The 23,654-nt window shown below is 44.4% G+C and overlaps 1 protein-coding gene across 2 annotated transcripts in view; it reads right to left on the bottom strand.

Annotated features, from left to right (window-relative positions):
* Window positions 1–23,654, bottom strand: part of LOC306929157 (sodium channel protein type 8 subunit alpha-like) — a gene marked incomplete at its 3' end in the record, with an annotated part of 99,385 nt that overhangs the window by 12,638 nt on the left and 63,093 nt on the right. For both annotated transcript variants that reach the window (XM_079509573.1, XM_079509574.1), the window contains exons 15-21: window positions 22,735–23,091; window positions 21,637–21,810; window positions 21,038–21,334; window positions 16,384–16,501; window positions 15,900–16,054; window positions 15,311–15,484; window positions 5,003–5,125 (exon numbers count right to left, since the gene is read on the bottom strand). In XM_079509573.1, coding sequence (XP_079365699.1) covers window positions 5,003–5,125; window positions 15,311–15,484; window positions 15,900–16,054; window positions 16,384–16,501; window positions 21,038–21,334; window positions 21,637–21,810; window positions 22,735–23,091 — 1,398 coding nt within the window. The remainder of the gene's footprint in view (window positions 1–5,002; window positions 5,126–15,310; window positions 15,485–15,899; window positions 16,055–16,383; window positions 16,502–21,037; window positions 21,335–21,636; window positions 21,811–22,734; window positions 23,092–23,654) is intronic.

The following is a 23,654-nucleotide window of genomic DNA, read 5'->3' as shown; positions in this document are numbered from 1 at the left end:
GCCACCAGGTATTACTAAACCTCAGTAAAGCTCAGTGAAACCATGCCTAAACCTAACCTTATTCCTAAAAGTAACCTCAGGGAAACCATGCCTAAACCTAACCTTATTCCTAAAAGTAACCTCAGTGAAACCATGCCTAAACCTAACCTTATTCCTAAATGTAACCTCAGGGAACCATGCCTAAACCTAACCTTATTCCTAAATGTAACCTCAGGGAACCATGCCTAAACCTAACCTTATTCCTAAATGTAACCTCAGGGAACCATGCCTAAACCTAACCTTATTCCTAAAAGTAACCTCAGTGAAACCATGCCTAAACCTAACCTTATTCCTAAACGTAACCTCAGGGAACCATGCCTAAACCTAACCTTATTCCTAAACGTAACCTCAGGGAACCATGCCTAAACCTAACCCTATTCCTAAACGTAACCTCAGGGAACCATGCCTAAACCTAACCTTATTCCTAAAAGTAACCTCAGTGAAACCATGCCTAAACCTAACCTTATTCCTAAAAGTAACCTCAGGGAACCATGCCTAAACCTAACCTTATTCCTAAACATAACCTCAGTGAAACCATGCCTAAACCTAACCTTATTCCTAAACGTAACCTCAGAAAACTTATGTCTAAACCTAACCTTATTCCTAACCTCAGTAACCTCAGAAAAACTATCCCTAAACCTAAACCCAAACACATGAACATGCCGCTAACTATCATTGCAGGCATTCAGCGTTCATGTGTCATCGTGAACGTGCAACCGGCGGTCCAGGCAACTTGGCTGGTAATCCAGCATCCAGTGAGTCGCCGGTTTGAGTCCAGATCCCGACGAACTTTGATGTGTGTCTTGTATCTATCAATAAAGGCAAAAAAGCCAAAAAAAATAATACTAAAAAAGAAAGAAAAATAAATGGGGGTTAAGTGTGTTTTGGGGCGAGCGTTCTGGTTACCAACACATACACTGTATATAACCTCTATGAAAGTATGCACACACACACACACACACACACACACACACACACACACACACACACACACACACACACACACACACACACACACACACACACACACACACACACACACACACACACACACACACACACACACACGTTCAAGATGGAAGGGATGGCTCCCATTAAGGCATTGGCCACCACCTATAGATGGAGGTAAAATGGAGAACAGACACACGTTCATGATGGAAGGGATGGCTCCCACTAAGGCGTTGACCACCATCTGTCTGGACACACAAGAGGTCAAACGGAGAGCAAGCACACACACACACACACACACACACACACACACACACACACACACACACACACACACACACACACACACACACACACACACACACACACACACACACTCACACACACATGCTCTACTGGTATGCTAGATACTTTTCTACAGCAAGATAATTAGCACATACTGTACAATGTACAGTATGTGCTGATTATGTACAGTGTACATCAGGGGTGCCCAAAAGGTAGATCGCGATCTACCAGTAGATCACAAAGGCTGTGCAGGTAGATCACTTGACATGCCCCTAAAGAGTATTTCATTTAAATATATTGAAGAAAAAAAACGATAAAAAAGAAAAAAAAACATTTCTCCCCCTCTATTTCTCATTCCATGTGCATTTGTCTTATACTGTACAGAATGTAACACAAACTCTACTATTCCGAAGCCCCCTCAGGTACATATTTAAACTATTTTCAGCAATGGTATAATAATTGATTTGGTGGGTAGATCTTGCCGAGCTGGTCATTTTGAAAGTAGCTCTCAAGTCAAAAAGTGTGGGCACCCCTGGTGTACATAGTGTGCCTGCTAGATACTCCAGTCGGTAAATCAACAACAAATCATTTAGTGTCTTGCCCTATATTGTATTTTTTTAGCTCAGGAGGTCCGAAAGCTCTCCATGTCAAAGACCCCCAAATAGTCTCAGCTTCTAGAAAAACAAAAGTTAATAGCTAAAATACCAGATCTACAAGCTCCTTACAAAAGTCTTACTTTGCAACACATTTTGAGCGTATAGACCTGTTATTATTTAAAAAATCTTGGAACATTTTTGACAATGTATCAATGTTCTTGAATGTTTGGATTTAGGATTTAGGCCATGTAAATGTAACCTGACTCCGCCAGATGGGAAGCAGAGAGCAGGGCCGTGCAGAGAGCACTGGGGGGGCAGGGGCTCAAACTCCAGAAAAGGGCACATATGCGCGCCGATTTTTGGGGGTGGTCTTTTTGTGGAGTCCTTCACTTGTGCCATTTCATGTCATTGGACAGTAAAATAAGCAATATGTTCTCATTAGTCTGAAACTAAAACTGACTGATGGCAGATTAAAAGATAATTCATTATGATAGTGGAATTTATCATTAGTTGTCAAATGTTCGTCTTGAAGGGCCAATGGCACTTATTGCCCCCCCACACAAGCCCTTATTGCCCCCCACACAAGCCGTTATTGGTCCCCCACACAAGCCCTTATTGGTCCCCCACATAAGCCCTTATTTGCCCCCACACATAACCCCTTATTTGCCCCCATACAAGCCCTTATTGGCCTCCCACATAAGCTTTTTTTGCCCCCCACACAAGCCCTTATTTGCCCCCCACACAAGCCCTTATTGGCCCCCACACAAGCCCTTATTGGCCCCCCACACACGCCCTTATTGGCCTCCGACACAAGCCCTTTTTGGACCCCACATAAGCCCTTATTGCCCCCCCACACAAGCCCTTATTTGAGACCAAATAAGCCCTTGTTTTCCCCCCACACAAGCCCTTATTGGTCCCCCACATAAGCCCTTATTGGCCCCCCACAAGCCCTTATTGGCCGCCACATAAGCTCGTATTGGCCCCCCACACCACATGTCGTTATGTGGCAAAAAATAAAAATAAAACTTTTTGTTGCCCTTTCCATAAAAACAAAAAAATAAAAAATAATATTTTTTTAGAAAGGGCACTTTTTGCAAAAGGGCAGGTGCTCAAGCCCCCCTAGCCCCCCCCCCCTGCCCTTATTGGTCCCCCACATAAGCCCTTATTGGCCCCCCACAAGCCCTTATTGGCCGCCACATAAGCTCGTATTGGCCCCCCACACCACATGTCGTTATGTGGCAAAAATAAAAATAAAACTTTTGTTGCCCTTTCCATAAAAACAAAAAAATAAAAAATAATATTTTTTTTAGAAAGGGCACTTTTTGCAAAAGGGCAGGTGCTCATGCCCCCTAGCCCCCCCCCCCCCCCCCCCCCCCCTCTGCACGTGCCTCGCAGAGAGTACACTGGGTTCCCCCCTCCTGCTAACCCAGTGTACTCTCTGCTGCCCCATCTGGCGGAGTCAGGTTAATGTAAATGTCATGTCAATGTTAATGCCAATGCTAATGCCAATGTCATGCAAATCTCAATACCATGCCATGCCAGGTTTAAAGTAGTAAAAAAGGCACAATAATCTTATGACAAAATGTTTTAAAAAGCCCTGCACTTTGAAAATCTGTGAGCCTTACGTGAATGATTTGTGTTCATAAGCATAAACATCAACCCAGGGTATAATGTTTTATAGAACGTTTAAACTTTTAAGTGTCGCTCATGAATGGAGTATAACTACTATTTTAGCCTCGCCAGTCGCTACAAGTTGGAATATAAAATGGATATACCATGGTGTGGGCATGGTTGGCATGGCGTGGGCATGGTTGGCATGGCGTGGGCATGGTGTGAGCATGGTTGGCATGGTGTGGGAATCTGTTATTGCCAGAAGTTGATTGCTGAAGGTGATGACAATAATCCTGGAGGATAATGATGTGTGTTTAGGACATTGTGTACTAACAACCACCCAGGCTGTCAAGCACTAGGTAATGCCACGCTAACCTAGCATTCCTTTAGCAACCACTGACTAGCAACCACTGACTCTAGCAACCACTGTGAAATAACTAGCAGCCACCAACAGAGTGAGTAATGCTCTAGCAACCACCATGTCATTGTCCATGGAGTCTGCCTCATTCAGCAGTTTCACTGCTATTCTGTAAAAAGAAAACGCACATGCGTGCGTGCGTGCGTGCGTGCGTGCGTGCGTGCATTCTGAAGCATAACTGACATATCTTTAAGCTGTTTGAACATGCTATAATAATAATATTGGATGAATAACGATTATAATAATAATATAAGATGCTTGAACATTCCATCATAATATCAGATGTATTATGATCATCTGAGATGATGTGTATCCATGCAAATTTTGTTTTCATACATGTAATGGATTAGGAGTTTCCTAAAATATGAAAATAATTGGTTGGGGAAATAATTGCCACATCATGCGTTGATGCTTTAATTCAGTGGTTTTCAACCCTTTTCATGTCAAGGTCCATTATTTATTCTGCATTTGTGCCACGGACCACCATGAGATTTAGCCTCTCAGACCCCAGACTTTGTTATCGTTGGATGAGATTTTGTCCACAATAGAGGGTATGCGCGTGACATCATCATCAAACTCGGAAGTTATGCAGGAATGCCTACTGAGTGGCAAAAAACTACTTTCTGGCCTTGACAGCCCATACATCCAAACAGAAGAGTCTGATTGCATTAAACAACGTTAAACAATGTTAAACTCACTTTGCATGTTGCTTTGCCACTCGATTTGCCACTCAATGTGCCATTCACTTTAAGCATGCGCATACTCTCTATTCCATGCTGTATTGAGGTTGGTACCATTAGGAGAGATAACAGGCAAGCATTGATCAAAATACCATTTCTTCTACATTCTCTAATTGCGCAGACGTCTTGTAGATTAAGTAATGTAGATGTTTAACAATAATGTAACTCCTGCGAGCGTAAAATTAAACCAAATGGGTTTCATGTTACGGTCTCAGGAGTCCATTTGGTTACCAGCTTTCCATCATTTAGCTGGATGGACCACCTGGAACCCCCTCAAGGACCACCGGTTGAGAACCACGGTTCTTATTACTGTCGTGCTTATTGTTAAAGTGATTCAGAGCATGCAGGAAGGTTTCACAGCTTACCCTCATCCCTTCAAAACGTGACAAGGCCCTAAGGGGCCTCAGGGCCCTCAGGGTCCTGAGTGATTTTATGGGGCCTAGATCGGAGTAGCCCAACGCGTTAGCTACGAGGCTTACTATAGACACCTAGAGAGAGAGAGAGAGAGAGAGAGAGAGAGAGAGAGAGAGAGACAGAGAGAGGGGAGAGAGGAGCCACACAGTCACAGTGGATACAGAGAGAAAGACTGACCCTACGTAAGGATGGTTGTACGGCTAATGAACTTATACATACATACACACATGTACACATACATGTACATATACACACACACATACATATATGCGTATATATATCACACACACACACACACACACAGTACGGTGTGTTACGGTGTGTTTGAAAAAACAGTCAGATTGAAATAAGGAGTGCTCGTGTTCTTCGAGATCACCCAAATCATGACGGTTCTGTCCCTGTCGGTGCGTAACCATAGTTATAATATAACTAGAGAGCGGAGGAGGAGGAGCGACAGCCCCGCCCCCTGCAATTCACTTCAATGGAAGTTGCTCAGTGGCGTTTTGAAGGACCCGGAAGACGAATAAGTCTTCCGGGTAGTACCCCTCGAGCGTTGATATGATTGGTTGGCTCCTACCATAGTACCCCTCGCACTGTTCTTGTAGTACCTCTATGTCACGTCCCACGTCACGCATTCGTCACGAGTCGACTGAAGGTGACTTTGCAAACGCTCGGCACGGCCACTTGCTCGCTTTAGCCCGTTCGGCGGTGCCTCTTGTGGCTCATTCAGACGATGCACCTCCGTCGGTGAAGCAGAATGCACCTTTTTTAATCTGACTTATTTTCCAATCGCACTGTTACACACATATATGTATGTATATATATGTGTGTGTGTGTGTGTGTGTGTGTGTGTGTGTGTGTGTGTGTGTGTGTGTGTGTACACACATAGTATAAAGTTCATATACTGTATATGTGTAAATGTATGTATCAACTGTATATATACCACAATTGAAAAAGGATAGCGTTAAACAGAAGTTGATAGAATATACAGGAAGTTCAGGAAGTGATTCTCTGAGTGTGTTTGTCTTTGTTTGGTGTGTGTGTTTTGCGTTTCGTCGGCTTTAGTTCGGCAGGCTTGGTGAAGCTCACTCTATGAACCAAAGCTCCAAACACGCTGCGACACACACCGCGAGAGAACAACACCTGGAAAAGAGAAACTCGGAGCACTTTGACAACACGTTGACACACGGAGAGAGAAGAGACAAGAAGAGAAGAACACACCACGAAATCAGAGGAGAGAAATGCATTCACAAACGACACAAACTCAATGTGACACGAGAAAAGGCACAACATACACACACGCGCGCACACACATACGGAACGGTTACGGTTACACCTGACGAAAACCACAACACGGTGTTCACACCCAGAGAGCAGAGGGGGAAGAGAGGAGCGCAGGTAGGTGGCTGAGGAGGAGCAGGACATTTGGGGGGTTTTATTTTGGGGGAGGAGGAGAGCATAAACCTGTAAGAAAAGGAAAGAACACGTCCCCACAGAGCACATGAACCTTACCCTGCTGGACCCCTAGTCTCTCTCTCTCTCCTGCATGTCAGCAGCACAACAATGTCTCTCTCTCAACTTTAAAGAGAGGCACTGTTAGACACCTCCTGCTGTGAGAAGAAAGGACAGCAGGTCAATGAGCTCATCAGCAGTTATTATAATTATTGTTATTATTATTATTAGTAGTATTATTATTAGTATTATTATTCATAATAACACAGAGGATCATATGACAAGGACACTGAGTGCTTCCTGTATGGCTGGACTGTAGGCTGGGGCCGGGGCGTGGCCGCAGTGAGAGCTGGAGAGTTTAGAGCCTGAAACACGACCCTACCAGAGACTCTGGTTGACCCTTCCCGAGACTCTGGTTGACCCTTCCCGAGACTCTGGTTGACCCTTCCCGAGACTCTGGTTGACCCTACCCGAGACTCTGGTTGACCCTACCCGAGACTCGGGTTGACCCTAATCTCGGGTTGACCCTAATCTTGGGTAAGACCCTAATCTCGGGTTGACCCTAATCTTGGGTTGACCCTAATCTCGGATTGACCCTACCCGAGAACTCTAGTGGAAGAGACACTGAAATCCCAGGAAATCTCATGGCTTCATCTTATAAAGGACGACTTCACCCATCTTCATAGAATTGCTCCTCACTAATGCTCATGTTAAAATGGATGACTCTCAGAGGAGGGCTGCAGACACTCCGGAAACCCGCCTTATGAATTCCATTATATCATGCTGACTTTCCAGGAATAGAAAGCCTATAGTTTCTATCAGCTTGGATTCCACATTGATGATGTCACTGGGAGGCGGGTTTCTGAACGGTGCACAGCCCTCCTCTGAGACACAGACCGAGTTGACAAAAATGGTATCTTGCATCGTGTGTGATATTTTGTACTTGGTGAGTACTGCACTGACACTGTTATGTGACCGACTACTTTAAAGTCTTATCCCTACATCACTAATGCTCATTATTAGGTCACATACCATTGTCTCAGAGGTGGGCTGGTGCCATTTTTGTCTACTCATCCCGTCTCAGAGGTGGGCTGGTACCATTTCTGTCTACTCACCCTGTCTCAGAGGTGGGCTGGTACCATTTATGTCTACTCACCCCGTCTCAGAGGTGGGCTGGTACCATTTCTGTCTACTCACCCCGTCTCAGAGGTGGGCTGGTACCATTTATGTCTACTCACCCCGTCTCAGAGGTGGGCTGGTACCATTTCTGTCTACTCATCCCGTTTCAGAGGTGGGCTGGTACCATTTCTGTCTACTCACCCCATCTCAGAGGTGGGCTGTGGATAGCCTTGAAATGCAACATGTTGACTTTCCAGGAAAAGAAAGGCTGAAGTTTCAATTAGCATGAAATCCCCATGCACAGATGACATCATCTGCAGATCAACGCCTGCCTCTGGGACACAGAACCAAGTAGATAGAAATGGTCCCAGCCTATATAGTGAACGTCAGTGAGCACGTCTAGATTTTTTTAATGCGTTTTAGTGTTAATCCCAAGCCTCACATCTCCATGTACGCCTGCCCTCTGTAGCGTACACCCCGATTAACCAATCAGAGAACGACATGCAACAACAGACAAACACAACACATACAAGCATACATTCGTAATGTAAAACATGGTGAAGCCTTCCTTTAGTTAAATTAAAACATGGTGAAGCCTTCCTTTAGCTAAATTAAAACATGGTGAAGCCTTCCTTTAGCTAAATTAAAACATGGGGAAGCCTTCCTTTAGCTAAATTCAAACATGGTGAAGCCTTCCTTTAGTTAAATTAAAACATGGTGAAGCCTTCCTTTAGCTAAATTAAAACATGGTGAAGCCTTCCTAAAGTAAAACATGGTGAAGCCTTCCTTTAGTTAAAGTAAAACATGGTGAACCTTCCTAAAGTAAAACATGGTGAAGCCTTCCTTTAGTTAAATTAAAACATGGTGAAGCCTTCCTTTAGTTAAATTAAAACATGGTGAAGCCTTCCTTTAGCTAAATTAAAACATGGTGAAGCCTTCCTTTAGCTAAATTAAAACATGGTGAAGCCTTCCTTTAGCTAAATTAAAACATGGTGAAGCCTTCCTTTAGCTAAATTAAAACATGATGAAGCCTTCCTTTAGCTAAATTAAAACATGGTGAAGCCTTCCTTTAGCTAAATTAAAACATGGTGAAGCCTTCCTTTAGTTAAATTAAAACATGGTGAAGCCTTCCTTTAGCTAAATTAAAACATGGTGAAGCCTTCCTAAAGTAAAACATGGTGAAGCCTTCCTTTAGTTAAATTAAAACATGGTGAAGCCTTCCTTTAGTTAAATTAAAACATGGTGAAGCCTTCCTTTAGCTAAATTAAAACATGGTGAAGCCTTCCTTTAGTTAAATTAAAACATGGTGAAGCCTTCCTTTAGCTAAATTAAAACATGGTGAAGCCTTCCTTTAGCTAAATTAAAACATGGTGAAGCCTTCCTTTAGCTAAAGTAAAACATGGTGAAGCCTTCCTAAAGTAAAACATGGTGAAGCCTTCCTAAATTAAAACATGGTGAAGCCTTCCTTTAGTTAAATTAAAACATGGTGAAGCCTTCCTTTAGCTAAAGTAAAACATGGTGAAGCCTTCCTTTAGTTAAATTAAAACATGGTGAAGCCTTCCTTTAGTTAAATTAAAACATGGTGAAGCCTTCCTTTAGTTAAATTAAAACATGGTGAAGCCTTCCTTTAGCTAAATTAAAACATGGTGAAGCCTTCCTTTAGTTAAATTAAAACATGGTGAAGCCTTCCTTTAGCTAAATTAAAACATGGTGAAGCCTTCCTTTAGCTAAATTAAAACATGGTGAAGCCTTCCTTTAGTTAAATTAAAACATGGTGAAGCCTTCCTTTAGTTAAATTAAAACATGGTGAAGCCTTCCTTTAGCTAAAGTAAAACATGGTGAAGCCTTCCTTTAGCTAAAGTAAAACATGGTGAAGCCTTCCTTTAGCTAAAGTAAAACATGGTGAAGCCTTCCTTTAGCTAAATTAAAACATGGTGAAGCCTTCCTTTAGCTAAAGTAAAACATGGTGAAGCCTTCCTAAAGTAAAACATGGTGAAGCCTTCCTTTAGCTAAATTAAAACATGGTGAAGCCTTCCTTTAGCTAAATTAAAACATGGTGAAGCCTTCCTTTAGCTAAATTAAAACATGGTGAAGCCTTCCTTTAGCTAAATTAAAACATGGTGAAGCCTTCCTTTAGCTAAAGTAAAACATGGTGAAGCCTTCCTTTAGCTAAATTAAAACATGGTGAAGCCTTCCTTTAGCTAAATTAAAACATGGTGAAGCCTTCCTTTAGCTAAATTAAAACATGGTGAAGCCTTCCTTTAGTTAAATTAAAACATGGTGAAGCCTTCCTTTAGTTAAGGCCAAGATGGAAATAGCAAGACTCGCCATCTCCGGTTTACTTCCTGTATCTCTGCGTGAAGTGGGCGGACGCCTTAATAGCAAACTGGAACAGGTTGGTCGTCTATTCATTCCAATGGAAGAGTGAACGTGAACACAGCTTCTGAACCATTATTTAGCTCCATGGTCACTGAACTAAATATTGGACCCGGTCACAACTTAAGCCACATAATATTTTCATAGTAAAATGGCTTTTTGCCAGAGAGACAAATCAGGAGAAAATCTACTTTATTAACGAACTTCTTCTGTCCCAGCAACACACTCGCGGGATCTAGCACTACTAACCATAGGATGTTTGCGAGACGCCGACGGCCAGTTGTAGGATTTGTGTACCGTGTCGCCTCTATTGGCTCCAACCGGGATGGACTATCTTCCTAAATGAACAAATGAACAATCTTTGGCTAAGGTAAGCAGTAGCATAACCCTGTGCAGCAGAGGGCACCACTGAGGCTGAGTCTAGACATGAGAGAACATGAAGCGGTGTGCAAAACGCTGAACTGTTGTTAATTGTTATATCTAATCATTACAGTCACAGATGACCTCGATAAGCGTTATACAACGTGGAAACCCACTTCCACAAGAGTGACTCACGACGCATGTGGCAGAAATCCCAGACTATAAAAGAAAGGTCAAGACTCAAAGAAGAGAGTGCGCAAAATTAGTTTTCTCAGACGGGTGGCCGGCCTCTCCCTTAAAGATACATAGGTTGAGAACATGAGTCTGTGAGAGACTCCTCGAGAGACAGCGCTGATCCTTCACGAGCCAGCTTAGGTGGTTCGGGCATCTATTAAGGATGTTTCCCGAGCATCTCCGTAGGAAGGTCCTCGATGCACATCCCACTGGGAGGAGACCCCGGGGCAGACCAAGGATCAGATGGAGGGATTACATCTCCACACTGGCCTGGGAACCGCTCGGGATCCCCCAGGAGGAATTTGCTAATGTTGCTCTGGAGAGGGAGGATTGGAAATCTCAGTTAGAACTGTTGCCCCTGCAACCCAATTCCGGAGAAGCGGTGATGGATGGATGAATGGATAAAGGAAAGGACCCATATATTTAATAATGTAAGCTGTGGAATAGCTCCACAGCTTAAGTGGTTCGGGTATCTGGTTAGGATGCCTCTCGAGCGTCCCACTAGGGAGGTCCTCGATGCACGGGGACCGCCTCGGGATCCCCCATGATGAAGTTACTAATGTTGCTCTGCAGAGGGAAGTCTGGAGATCTCTGCTGGAGCTGTTGCCCCCGCGGCCCGACTACGGATAAGTGGTTGAAGATGGATGGAAGGAATAGCTCCAACACCTTCCTCCTGGAGGTCAACCTTCATCCTGTAGGACTAGCTCCACCACGTTCATCCTCTAGAGTAGACACAGTGGAGAACCTGCAGCGATGAGAGGACCTAGCTGGAGGAGGTGGCTCTTCTTGAATGTCGGTAAAACCAAGGAGATGATCGTGGACTTCAGAGGACCTCCCCTCATAATCAACGGTACTAAGAAGATGATTGTGGACTTCAGAGGACCTCCCCTCATAATCAACGGTACTAAGAAGATGATCGTGAACTTCAGAGGACCTCCCCTCGTAATCAACGGTACTAAGAAGATGATCGTGGACTTCAGAGGACCTCCCCTCGTTATCAACGGTACTAAGGAGATGATCGTGAACTTCAGAGGACCTCCCCTCGTTATCAACGGTACTAAGGAGATGATCGTGAACTTCAGAGGACCTCCCCTCGTTATCAACGGTACTAAGGAGATGATCGTGAACTTCAGAGGACCTCCCCTCGTTATCAACGGTACTAAGGAGATGATCGTGAACTTCAGAGGACCTCCCCTCGTTATCAACGGTACTAAGGAGATGATCGTGAACTTCAGAGGACCTCCCCTCGTGATCAACGGTGCATCGTGGACTTCAGAGGACCTCCCCTCGTGATCAACGGTACATTGGTAGCGAGGGTGAGCAGAGTCAAGTACCTCGTTTATAGACTGACGTCATTCCTGGAACAACAACACACATGGAAAGGCAGCAGCTTTTACACCTCGGACAAGCTGAGAAAACTGAAGGTCTCACAGGTGTTGAATTCCTTCTACTCAGATCTACCACTCAGTTCATTGTGTGTACAGGGACCACCCAACGTCTCCTCCAGGGACCAGCAATCCCCGCAGAGCGCACCGCAGGTACTTTCCTCCCCTCCCCGAAGGAAACGCACCACCCCAGCAATATACTGTATATGAGTTTCCAAGTTATTCTCCTGTTCTATGCAATCGTCAACCCGGTTGATTTGAACACTTACGTATTGCAGCTTTAATCACTATATAGTTATACACTATCAAGCTCTGGACATGGCTTAGCCAATAATCACCCCTAGATCTCCATATATGGAGCTGACCTGTACTGACATCACAATGATGTTCTGACATCTGCATAGACTCCGCCTGACAAAGAACTCCAAATATGGGCATAAAAGGGACACAGCCATAATAACTGGGTGTGGCATCCATTTCCAACTTGCATCGTTCCCAATGGGCTAGTATAATTAAATCTGGTCCTCAAAGGCCAATTTCAAAAGCCAATGTTGTATTACTACTACTACTACTAATACTAATACTAATACTAATACTAATACTAATAATAATAATGTTTTACAAAGCAGTCGAAACTGGTTTAGTTTGACTGCATTAAACGTGAGTCATCTGAATCAATGCCAGCATCACATCTCCCATTTCCAAATGTAATAATAATAGATATTGCGACAGTTTTACTGACTGTAAAACAACAATAACAAATAGTATAACAATGCAATTAATAATGACACATTTTGATCTGCCTCAGAAGAAAGGATGATGCTATCAACATTGAAGGTGTTGTGATTGTGTGTGTGTGTGTGTGTGTGTGTGTGTGTGTGTGTGTGTGTGTGTGTGTGTGTGTGAGTGTGCGTGTGTGTGTGTGTGTGTGTGTGTGTGTGTGTGTGTGTGTGTGTGTGTGTGTGTGTGTGTGTGTGTGTGTGAGTGTGCGTGTGTGTGTGTGTGTGCGTCTGCGTGTGTGTGTGTGCGTGTGCGTGTGCGCGTGTCATGCGTCACAGAAGTGTTTTTCCAATTCTTAATCTCAGAACCATTTTTGATCATGTCGGAAGTGATAAAACAACTAAATTACCAAACAAAAAAATGAAAAGTGGAACACTATACATTTTTAACTGATAAATGATCTCTGTGGGTTATCCACCCTGATTTAATGACATGTGTAATGGGTTTACTGAAGAGCAGGAGAGACAAGGAGACCTTGGTACTGAACAAACACTGTATAGATTTAAAAATGTAACATAAACATTTGAAAGATTATAATATGGCATTATTATGGTGCGTTCCCACGAGCAGATGCTAAAGATTCACACACAGCATATTTGCGTGTCGGTTAGTTCCACAAGCGTCACTGAAGTGCCAATAATCACGATAAAGCAGGACCCTCAAGTGTAATATTTACAGTTACGTGTATGAATGGTAGATTGTATCTTTGCATCTGCCCGTGCAATGAACGAAGCATCACATAACATACTAATTAACATGTCATTATATTATTATTCACACGCTGGCCAGTTTGCTGTCATGACATCATTGGGGGATGGGGTTTCCCATCCCCTAAGTTTGATGTAAGATCAAAATGGCCGCCATGTTGAATAATGGTCCATTGCATTGCATTGAGTCACAAGGAAACCTTTCTGATTTTTAACCTACAGTATGATGTCATTGGTATGGTGTCATCAGTCGTACGGAATGTAACGCCCGGTGACACTAAAACAATGCATTTGACATCATCGTTGTGTGAAATACGCAGGGTACACTATTGTGCTGTATATCATATCAGTGGTTGTAAACACTTCATATCAATGTTCATTATTTATTCATCATTTGAGCCACGTACGGACCACCATTTGATGACATTTAACCTCTCAGACCCAACACATTTTGTCCATGCTGTTATGTTGGTACCATTAGAAGAGATAACAGGAAAACGTTGATCAAAATAACAATTCTTCTACATTCTCTAATTGTGTAGTCTACTTGTAAATTAAGTAATGCAGATTTTAACAATACTTTAACTCTTGTAATGTAACCAAATGGACGTTAAGAGTTAGAGATCTATAGAGTTAGAGGTCCATTTGGTTTCATTTTACACTCAAGAGTTATACACGGGTCCATTTGGTTAACAACTCTCCATCATTTAGCTGGGGACCACCTGGAGCCCCCTCAATGACCCCTGGTGGTCCCCACCTGGACCACTGCTGTAAAACGGTATCCTCATATCAGAAACAAAGGCATTCAGGTTCAAAATAGCCGACGTGTCCTTGGTCTCCTGTCATGTGATGATCGTCTAACGAGGACACAGGACCATATGCTGCCAACGCATTCTCACCCCCACTTTGGGGAGTGGGCGACGGTTTGGGACGGATTTGAGCAAACAACAAACATTGCTCCATGGTGGACTGCCCATAAGTCTGACATCCCGTTAGTCTGACCTACGTGGCCGGTTAAGACTGAGGTTAGGTTTAGCGACCTACGTGGCCGGTTAAAACTGAGGTTAGGGTTAGTGACCTACGTGGCCGGTTAAGACTGAGGTTAGGGTTAGTGACCTACGTGGCCGGTTAAGACTGAGGTTAGGGTTAGTGACCTACGTGGCCAGTTAAGACTGAGGTTAGGTTTAGCAACCTATGTGGCCAGTTAAGACTGAGGCTAGGGTTAGCGACCTACGTTGCCGAGGTTAGGGTTTGGGATAGTGCTAGTAATCGGTCGGACTAACGGGAGGTCGGTTACCGCTCCATGAAGTCACTACACAGGCCATTGTGGCAGTGTGTGTACATGCTACATGGGTAGGGGTGTAATGATACATTTTGACAGCGATAGGATACGCATCACGATACATGGTTGACAATACGATACACGGACGATATTAGTTTGATTCATGGCGATACGATATGATGCGATTCAATGATTTCAAATCAATACAGTAACTATTTAGCAAAGAAATTAATTCTGTGTGAAATGTGTGGATAGTGCAGTTTTCATAAGGGAAACACCTAACCGCACCTTGACATGAACACAGAGAATACACACATTTATCGATAGACCAAGTGTAGTGATATTGAATGGAAAGGTAACCAAACCCCTGTTTTACTTTTTTCTTCTTGCAATTGCTAAATACAGCGCACTCATACTGCATTGCAAAATGCTCGTTACACCCCCCACTACTACTACTAAATAACTATATGCGCGACTCTACTTCAAAGCGCTACGCTACAATCAAAGAGCCCACTCTATTGGAATGAATGTTTGTGGTGAATGAAATTTAAATGAGTTACTTACATCCACAATGAAGAAGTCCAGCCAGCACCAGGCGTTGGTGAAGTATTTGACGAATCCGTACGCCACCCATTTGAGCAACATCTCCAGGATGAAGATGTAGGTGAAGACCCGGTCAGCGTACTCCAGGATGACCTTGATGGTCTTCCTCTGCTCGATGTAGATGTCTTCAAACGCCTGGAGAGGAGAGGAGCCGTTACAGCACTGGCAAATCATGTAAATTCATTTATAGCAGGGGGTTTTTAACCTTTTTCACAACAAGGTCCATTATGTATTGCTGCATATAAGCCACGGACCACCTGACATTTAGCCTCTCAGACCCAAAACGATAGAATATTGTGTTGCCGTTGGATATGATTTTGTCTACAATTCCATGATGTAATGATGTTGGTACCATAATTGTGCAGACTTCTTGTAAATGCAGAGTTTAACAACAATTTAACTCTTCAGAGCGTGAAATGGAACCATTTGGTATAATCTTACACTCTTGAGAGTTAAAGATCGAATTTTCCATCATTTAGCTGTGGACCACCTGGAACTAGCCTTGTTTCCAGCCTGTGTGCGTGCGTGCATGCGTGTGTTTTGTTCTCACCAGTGCGCCACTGCTCAGCAGGATCATAAAGATGATGAGCGTTTCAAACCAGTTGTGTTCTACGATCAGGTAGCACGTCTTCCTCAGGAACCACCAGTGTTTGCCCCAGCCGTGGGTGATGGGCACGTAACAGCACTTATACTTGGCCACGCACTCTGCGGGGGCACGGAGGGTGAGACAGAATTACATTATGGGGGGACAACATTTCTATTTACGTCTACTGTGGACAGGTGTTGAAAACTAGCACTCGTGCTAATACACTTAAGCAATGCATCTGCAATGCAATGTGATTGTGATCCATCCATCTTCAACCGCTTATCCGTAGCCGGGTCACGGTGGCAACAGCTCCACCAGAGAGCTCCAGAGTTCCCTCTCCAGAGCAACATTAGTAACGTAATGTCACTAACGTAGTAACGTAGCGTAGCGTAGTGTAGCATAGCGTAGCGTAGCATAGCATAGCGTAGCATGATAAATGAAGCCTTACCGTCAGTCCAGCAGGCGTCGGGGTCCAGGTACTCCTCCACCACCTCCACCACCGCCACCTCATCCAAGTCGGGCTTGATGTCGATGGTACTTCCCTCTGACGAGCTGGTGTCGTCCAGCTGCAGCGACACCCAACAGCACATTTACATCTAGTTTAATCATTTGTTAGTTTCCCACCCGGTGCCAATTGCCTAAACTACAATCCTGGGTGCTACTCTCCCTCTGCCAACCTGGGGAGAGCCCCGCACTGAGCTCATGCACATTCCTTCAATGCATGAGGAGTGAGCAGGCTGCTTCTTATCACCTCACAGGGGGGAGTTTCCTCGGTTGGACGTAGTGCGCGGAACGAACACGTTATTCCAACCAGTTCCTTTCCCCTCCATCAGGCACCCCGGCTGGCCAGGGGGGAGGCAGTATAGAGTAAAGTTCTCAACGGGCCCAGAAATGAAGGCCCAGTCCTACCCTACCCTAACTGGGTCGGCTCGAGGCCCGAGACCATAATGTTAGACCCGAAGCCTGATTCAGTGGTTCAGTGTGTGTCTGTGTGAGAGTGAGAACGGAGTTCAATGGACTTATCGCCGAAATCATCATCCATCATCCTTCGAGTGCCCTCGAGATCTGCGACACAAGCTGCTTCCACTGGTCTCTGTTGCTCATTGCCACACCAAGTTCATTCACAGTCAGTCCTGTGTCCCTACTCAGAACATCTGGAAATGTGAGAGGTCGTGTTCCTCTTGATGGGCAGGGTAGTCTCCACAGAAGAATATCCGAAATGACCTGGTCTTTTGCTCTGTGGCAGTGTCCAGCAAAGTGGAGTCTTCTTTCTGCCACAACAACTGAGATGGGGGGGGGTGCCTCCATAAATCTGAGCTTTAGTGGGATGGTCCTTCCATGAGAGGTTCTGGACACGCATGAGGAGTCTTGTGTATGTTCCGTCAAGACGATCCCGAAACTCCTTATTCATTGTCCATGTTTCGGCACCATACAGAAGGATACTTTCCACACAGGCTTTGAACAGGTTGATCTTGGTCGCTCTTGAGATGTCTGACTGCCATATAAGATGTAGCTTATTGCAAGCACTCCAGGCCTGTCCTTTCCTTGTCAGGAAGTCCTTTCTGCTACTGACTACGTATGATGCAAGATATTTGAAATCCTCAGTTTCTTTGATGTCACTGCCGTCCATGGAGCGGATGGTTGGGTGAACAGAGTCTTCATTCAGAAGCAGGCATTCTGTCTTTTTGGCATTGAGCAATAGGCCAACTTTGGCTGCTGACACTTCTAGTGATGTTAAAAGCTCTTGAGCAGAGTTTATGTGTTCAGCAAACAGTGCGATGTCATCCGCATAGTCAAGGTCGGTCAGCCACTTCTGACTTCGCCGAAATAAAGGATTTATGTAACTCACGTTAGACTGTTAATGTTCCATTTCCATCATTCTAATGGATTCCATTTCCAGTGGTGGTGAGTAGCTCTGAAGTGAAGCAGTTAATTATGTCCAAGTATTGTCCCCGTTCGGTGTCCAAATACAAAAGAACCAGCTATTTTATTATAATAACATTCTTAGGAAAAAATGGGGGGGAAAAGAAAGAGAAAAATAAAAAATCACAGAAAATCACTGAGCCCGAGGCTCGGCCCGGCCCTACTAATTAGCATGTCGGGTCGGGTCGGTACCAGTCGGGCCAGGTGGGTTCGGGCAGAGTTTGAGAACTTTAGTATAGAGATCAGGATTACTGCATGGCATGTTTTGTGAGATTACCTATACCTCTCTGGCAAATAGATGGACATTGTTTGAACACATATTATGGACAAACCCACGCCTTGACATGAACCCAGAGAATACACACATTTTTCGATAGACCAATTGTAGCTACATATAAGGAATGGAAAAGTAATTCAACCCATCTTTTTATTTTTTCTACTTAAAATTGCTAAATACAATGCACAATGTACGATGATAAGAGAGCCCCCTCATTTCACACAGGTGTGATTTTTTATTTTTTGTTGTGAAAAGGCATGATGAAATATTAAAGGAGAGTACCTCAAGTTGCCATGTATTGCTGTACTTCAACATATGTTGATGAGAAGCATTTTTCATGGAATATTTTACATACAAAATATACCCAAAATATATTCACACTCCTGTGTGACAAAAAGGATGTTTAGTGTTCTAGGGTTAAATGTACATCCTGCTCATTATGCATTTAAAACCCATTATGCATTTAAAACCCATCTGCAATGGCCGAAAAAGGCTTCTAAATCCTGACAGTTTTCTGAAAAACCTATGTTTCTGTGTCAGTGGTGCTCAACCCTTTTCATGTCAAGGACCCCCAAAAACTATATGTAATTGGCCGCCGACCCCAGTCTGGAAATATGTTTTCAATAGGCTAGCTAAAGTATAACATAATGCTTAAAACACCCTGTCCTGAATGTGTTAAATACATCAATCTTAAACCCGATTATGAATTGTAAGCATTCTATATAAACACTCCACACTCTACTAGCTTACATCCTAGTCCAACACAGAATGATGCTGCACTTTGTAATACCCCCCCCCCCCCCCCCCCCCACACACACACACACACACACACACACACACACACACACACACACACACACACACTGAGCAGCAGTCTGCCTCCCTCCCCCTGCCTCCTCCTGATTGGCTGACGGGGGGGATCTGTTTGTGTCCAATCCCGGTTGGTTGACTGAGATGATGCTGATGCTGTGATTGGTTGACTGAGATGATGCTGATGCTGTGATTGGCTGACTGTACTGTACCTTTCCTTTTCCTTCACTCTGAATCAGGTCAAGGTGACCGCCTTGTCACAACTATAGTGTAACACTCCCACTATCATAGCAGGATGTGTGTGTGTGTGTGTGTGTGTGTGTGTGTGTGTGTGTGTGTGTGTGTGTGTGTGTGTGTGTATGTGTGTGTGTGTGTGTGTGTGTGTGTGTGTGTGCGTGCGTGCGTGCGTGCGTGCGTGCATTTCCTTATTTATATGTAGGATGAAGGCTCTGTTCCATTTAGTGTAGCACAGCATGGTTCTCAAATATTTCAATTTCAAAGACCCCCTGGAACTCTGAGAGTGTACAAACAGAACCCTGCTCAGAGTTACACATCCATTTGGGATGGCTGTGGCTCAGGAGGTAGAGCAGGTCGTCCAATGATCCATGGGTCTGCGAATCCCGGCTCCTCCTGTACATGTCAAAGTGTCCTTAGACAAGACACTGAACCCCACATTGCCTCCAGTGGTTGCTACCATTGGTGTGTGAATGTGGGAAGTGACGACGCTGGCGTCGACTGTTTGCCGCTTCACCTCCCAATGTATCAATGAATGGACCATTGTAAGCGCTTTGAGTAGACACGTAGTGCATAGAAAAGCGCTATAAAAATGCAATCCATTATTATTATTATTATTATTAACTTTAACTTTTAATGTCTTGATCTGTTTGTTGTAAGTGACGTTGCACTTTGTTGATGTCTTTTTTTCTTTTCACCCTGTACAGCACTTTTGTCAATTTCAATTGTTGTAAATGTGCTTATAAATAACTTTACTTTACTTAGGCCTTTGTATTCCTTTCGGAACATAGGCCATTGATGAGTCGTTTCCACCCTCGTCTGTCTTGCGCCATCCTCTCCAGCTGTTTCCACGTCAATCCCTTATGTTTGACATCTAGCTCTGTGCTCCTTCGCCAGGTGTTTTTGGGTCTCCCTCTGCTCCGTTTTCCTTGTGGGTTCCACGTTAGTGCCTGTTTAGTTATTGCAGTTTTGTTTTTTCTTAATGTGTGACCAATCCAGCTGCACTTTCTCCTTATCAGCTGTATCTCTATTGTTTCTTGTTTGGTGCGTTCCCATAGGTTGATGTTGTTGATGCGGTTTGGCCAGAAGATCCTGAGGATGCGTCTTAGGCAGTGGTTGATGAATGTCTGCAGTTTATTGGTGATGTAGTTGGTGGTCCTCCAGGTTTCTGATCCGTACAGTAGTACGGATTTGACATTGGAGTTGAAGATTTTGAGTTTTGTATTGAGTGAGATATTTTTGGTTTTCCAGATCTTATTTAAAATGTTGAATGTTGCTCTTGCTTTCCCTATTCGTGAGTTCACATCTTCCTCTGTCCCACCGTTCACTGCTATCACACATCCCAGATATGTGAATTTGTCGACCTCTTCCAGTGTCTGGCCTCGGATGTTTATTGGATTTGTGCTTTTGTTGTTTATCCGCATTATTTTGGTTTTTGGTCCGTTTATTTTAAGCCCCAATCCGGCTGCTGTGGTTTCCAGGCGTTGGCATTTCTCTTGCATTTGTTTGTGGGTGTGTGAGAGTAGTGCAATATCATCCGCGAAGTCGAGGTCTTCCAGGTGTTCTGTGAAACTCCATTGGATGCCGGTCTTTTTATTGTGGGTTGTTTGTTTCATGGTCCAGTCGATGCACAGGAGGAAAAGGAAAGGGGAAAGCAGGCAGCCCTGTTTCACCCCAGTGAGCACTGCGAATGTTTCTTGTGCATGTCCCTGTCCCTGTGCTTATAAATAAAGTCAATATATAAAGTCACAATACCAACTTTGATGAGGCATAACATTTTTAATTTCCTTAAAATCAACATTTTGGAGTTAGCTGCATGTTTCTGCCCGACAGCAGAGATATATAAAACAATACTCACGTCGGTTTTCTCCATCTCTGACTCGCTGCTGAAGTCCTCGGTGTTGAGGTTCTCGAAGTCGGACTCTCCGACGGCAATAGGAACGCATACGGTGAGGTTGGGGTTGTGGATGAAGGACATGTAGTCCTCGTCGATCAAGTACTTCCCCACGGAGCTGCCGATACCGCTGGTCGTTCCGTTGCCGTTCTTCACGTAGTCCAGCTCGCGGTTGATGTCCACGCCCGCGTGGTTGGCGATGCAGTTCACCTTCTTGTCGAACATGTCGTCCAGAGGCTTCTCCTCTTCCTCTTCCGGGGGCTGGTGGGAGTGTGGCGGGAAGAGATGGGTGGGCAGATGGGTGGGCAGATGGGTGGGGCGTAGAGGGAAGAGATTGGTGGGCAGATGGGTGGGGCGTAGATGGAAGAGATGGGTGGGCAGATGGGTGGGGCGTAGAGGGAAGAGATGGATGGGGCATAGCAGGAAGTAGGGTTGCAAACAATGAACTCTGTCATTAACGTCTATAGATGTCATTAACACATACGTATTGGTCTAAAAATAGACAGATTATAGTAAATCTAGTATATTAAATTTAATAATAATCATTTTGAGATTTTCCGCACCTTTCGTAAGTGCAATTCGACGAATTCGATTACTTGAAGCTTGGCCCAGGCGATTCCCTCCTTGATGCGAACCGTGGCTATCTGCAGGTTGTTGGGCTCTCCGTCGTCATCCGTCGCTGCGAGGTTGTCTGCACTGAAGGAGCTCAGTAGCAAGGCAAGGAATAAGTTCAACACCTGGAATTAACACAACAAGGCGAGCCCAGTTTTTCATGTGTCCATAGAGCACCGAAGTCCTGACGTCACTTTCAGTAGAGGGCACCAACACACAGGTTTATAGGTTTTTTATTTGTATCTCCAAAGGGCGATTTTATGTCGCTTCATATAAGAACTGTGTTTGAAAAATAAACCGATCACCCCGGCCTTTTCACTCATATGGATATGAAGCATCGACTGAAGGTGGAAATGTACAAATATACCCAAAGAGTAACAAAATAAGCGTTAGAAACGAGCCAAACAACCCAGAGACTACATTTCCGGGTAGGCTGCTTCTGCCCGCAGCCCGTCGCACAACAGAAACTGAACGTTAATTACGTTTATTTTGGGCGTGACGTATATGCTCAGCGACATTGCATTCATATGTAGTTTCAAGGCTTTTGCGGTCACATTAATTCCATTTTCTCTAGAAACTGGCTGTATCAAATATGAATGGACATCATTAACGACGCACAGCCACTCCCCTGACAGAAACGCCGGGGTGGTCGGTTTATTTTTCAAACACAGTTCTTATATGAAGCGACATAAAATCGCCCTATGGAGATTTCAATACAAATAAAAAACCTATAAACCTGTGTGTTGGTGCCCTCTACTGAAAGTGACGTCAGACTTCGGTGCTCTATGAGGTGACAGTACTTGGTTATGGTAAATTGTATCTATAGTATGTAGTGTTTTGCGCTGCCAGTCTCACCACCAGGTTTCCGATGACCATGACCGTCATGAACACGATCAGACAGATAGCATGTAGATAGCATGCAGATAGCATGTCGATAGTATGTAGGTAGCATGTATATAGCATGTACTGTATATACTATATAGCATGTCGATACTTAGTACTGCACTACTTGGGACTGCACGTCGGTAACAAGCAGACGGTCCTCTTACCACCAGGTTTCCGATGACCATGACCGTCATGAAGACAATCAGGCACATGGACTGGCCTGCCACCTCCATACAGTCCCACATGGCCTCGATCCACTCGCCGCAGAGTACCCGGAACACAATTAGGAAGGAGTGGAAGAAATCGTTCATGTGCCAGCGTGGCAGCTCGCAGCTCTCTGCGATCTTGCACACGCAGTCCTTGTAGCTCTTGCCGAACAGCTGCATGCCCACCACGGCAAAGATGAAGACGATGATGGCCAGCACCAGGGTCAGGTTCCCCAGCGAGCCCACCGAATTGCCGATGATCTTGATCAGCATGTTGAGGGTGGGCCACGACTTGGCCAGTTTGAACACTCTCAGCTGAAAGAACACCACGAGGAAAGGAGAATCAATCAATCAATCAATCAATCAATCAACATTCAAGACAGTGGCCTTGTGGTTAGAGTGTCCGCCCTGAAACTGGGAGATCGGGGGTTCGATCCCCGGCCGGGTCATACCAAAGACTGTAAAAATGGGTTGAGATGGGTCAAATGTGGGGAACAAATTTCACTTTGAACATTAGTGTCACAACAGTAATATTGAGATGTAAGCTTTGTTTATGCAGGCTTTCACATTTCAATGAAGAGAATTAGAGGTAAAGAATGGGTAATAAAAAATAGCACCATGTTAAGCATTAGTATCATGTCATTTACAGGTCAAACACACAGAGCATTCAATAAAGTAGCATGTCAGTGTCATGTAGTGTGTCACCCTTTTCATGTCAAGGCCTCCCCCCTTCTCTGCTCTCTCCATTGGCTCCCAGTTACTGCCCAAAGGCCTCCCCCCTTCTCCGCTCTCTCCATTGGCTCCCAGTTACTGCCCAAATTAACTCCTCATCCTAATATAAATGCACCACGTCTCTGTGTGTACGTCTGTAACCCACA

The sequence above is a fragment of the Electrona antarctica genome, assembly GCF_951216825.1.
Source record: "Electrona antarctica genome assembly, chromosome: 9".
Classification (NCBI taxonomy): Eukaryota; Metazoa; Chordata; class Actinopteri; order Myctophiformes; family Myctophidae; genus Electrona; species Electrona antarctica.
Note: the sequence above shows the minus strand (reverse complement) of the source record. Positions and strands in the feature narration are given on the sequence as shown.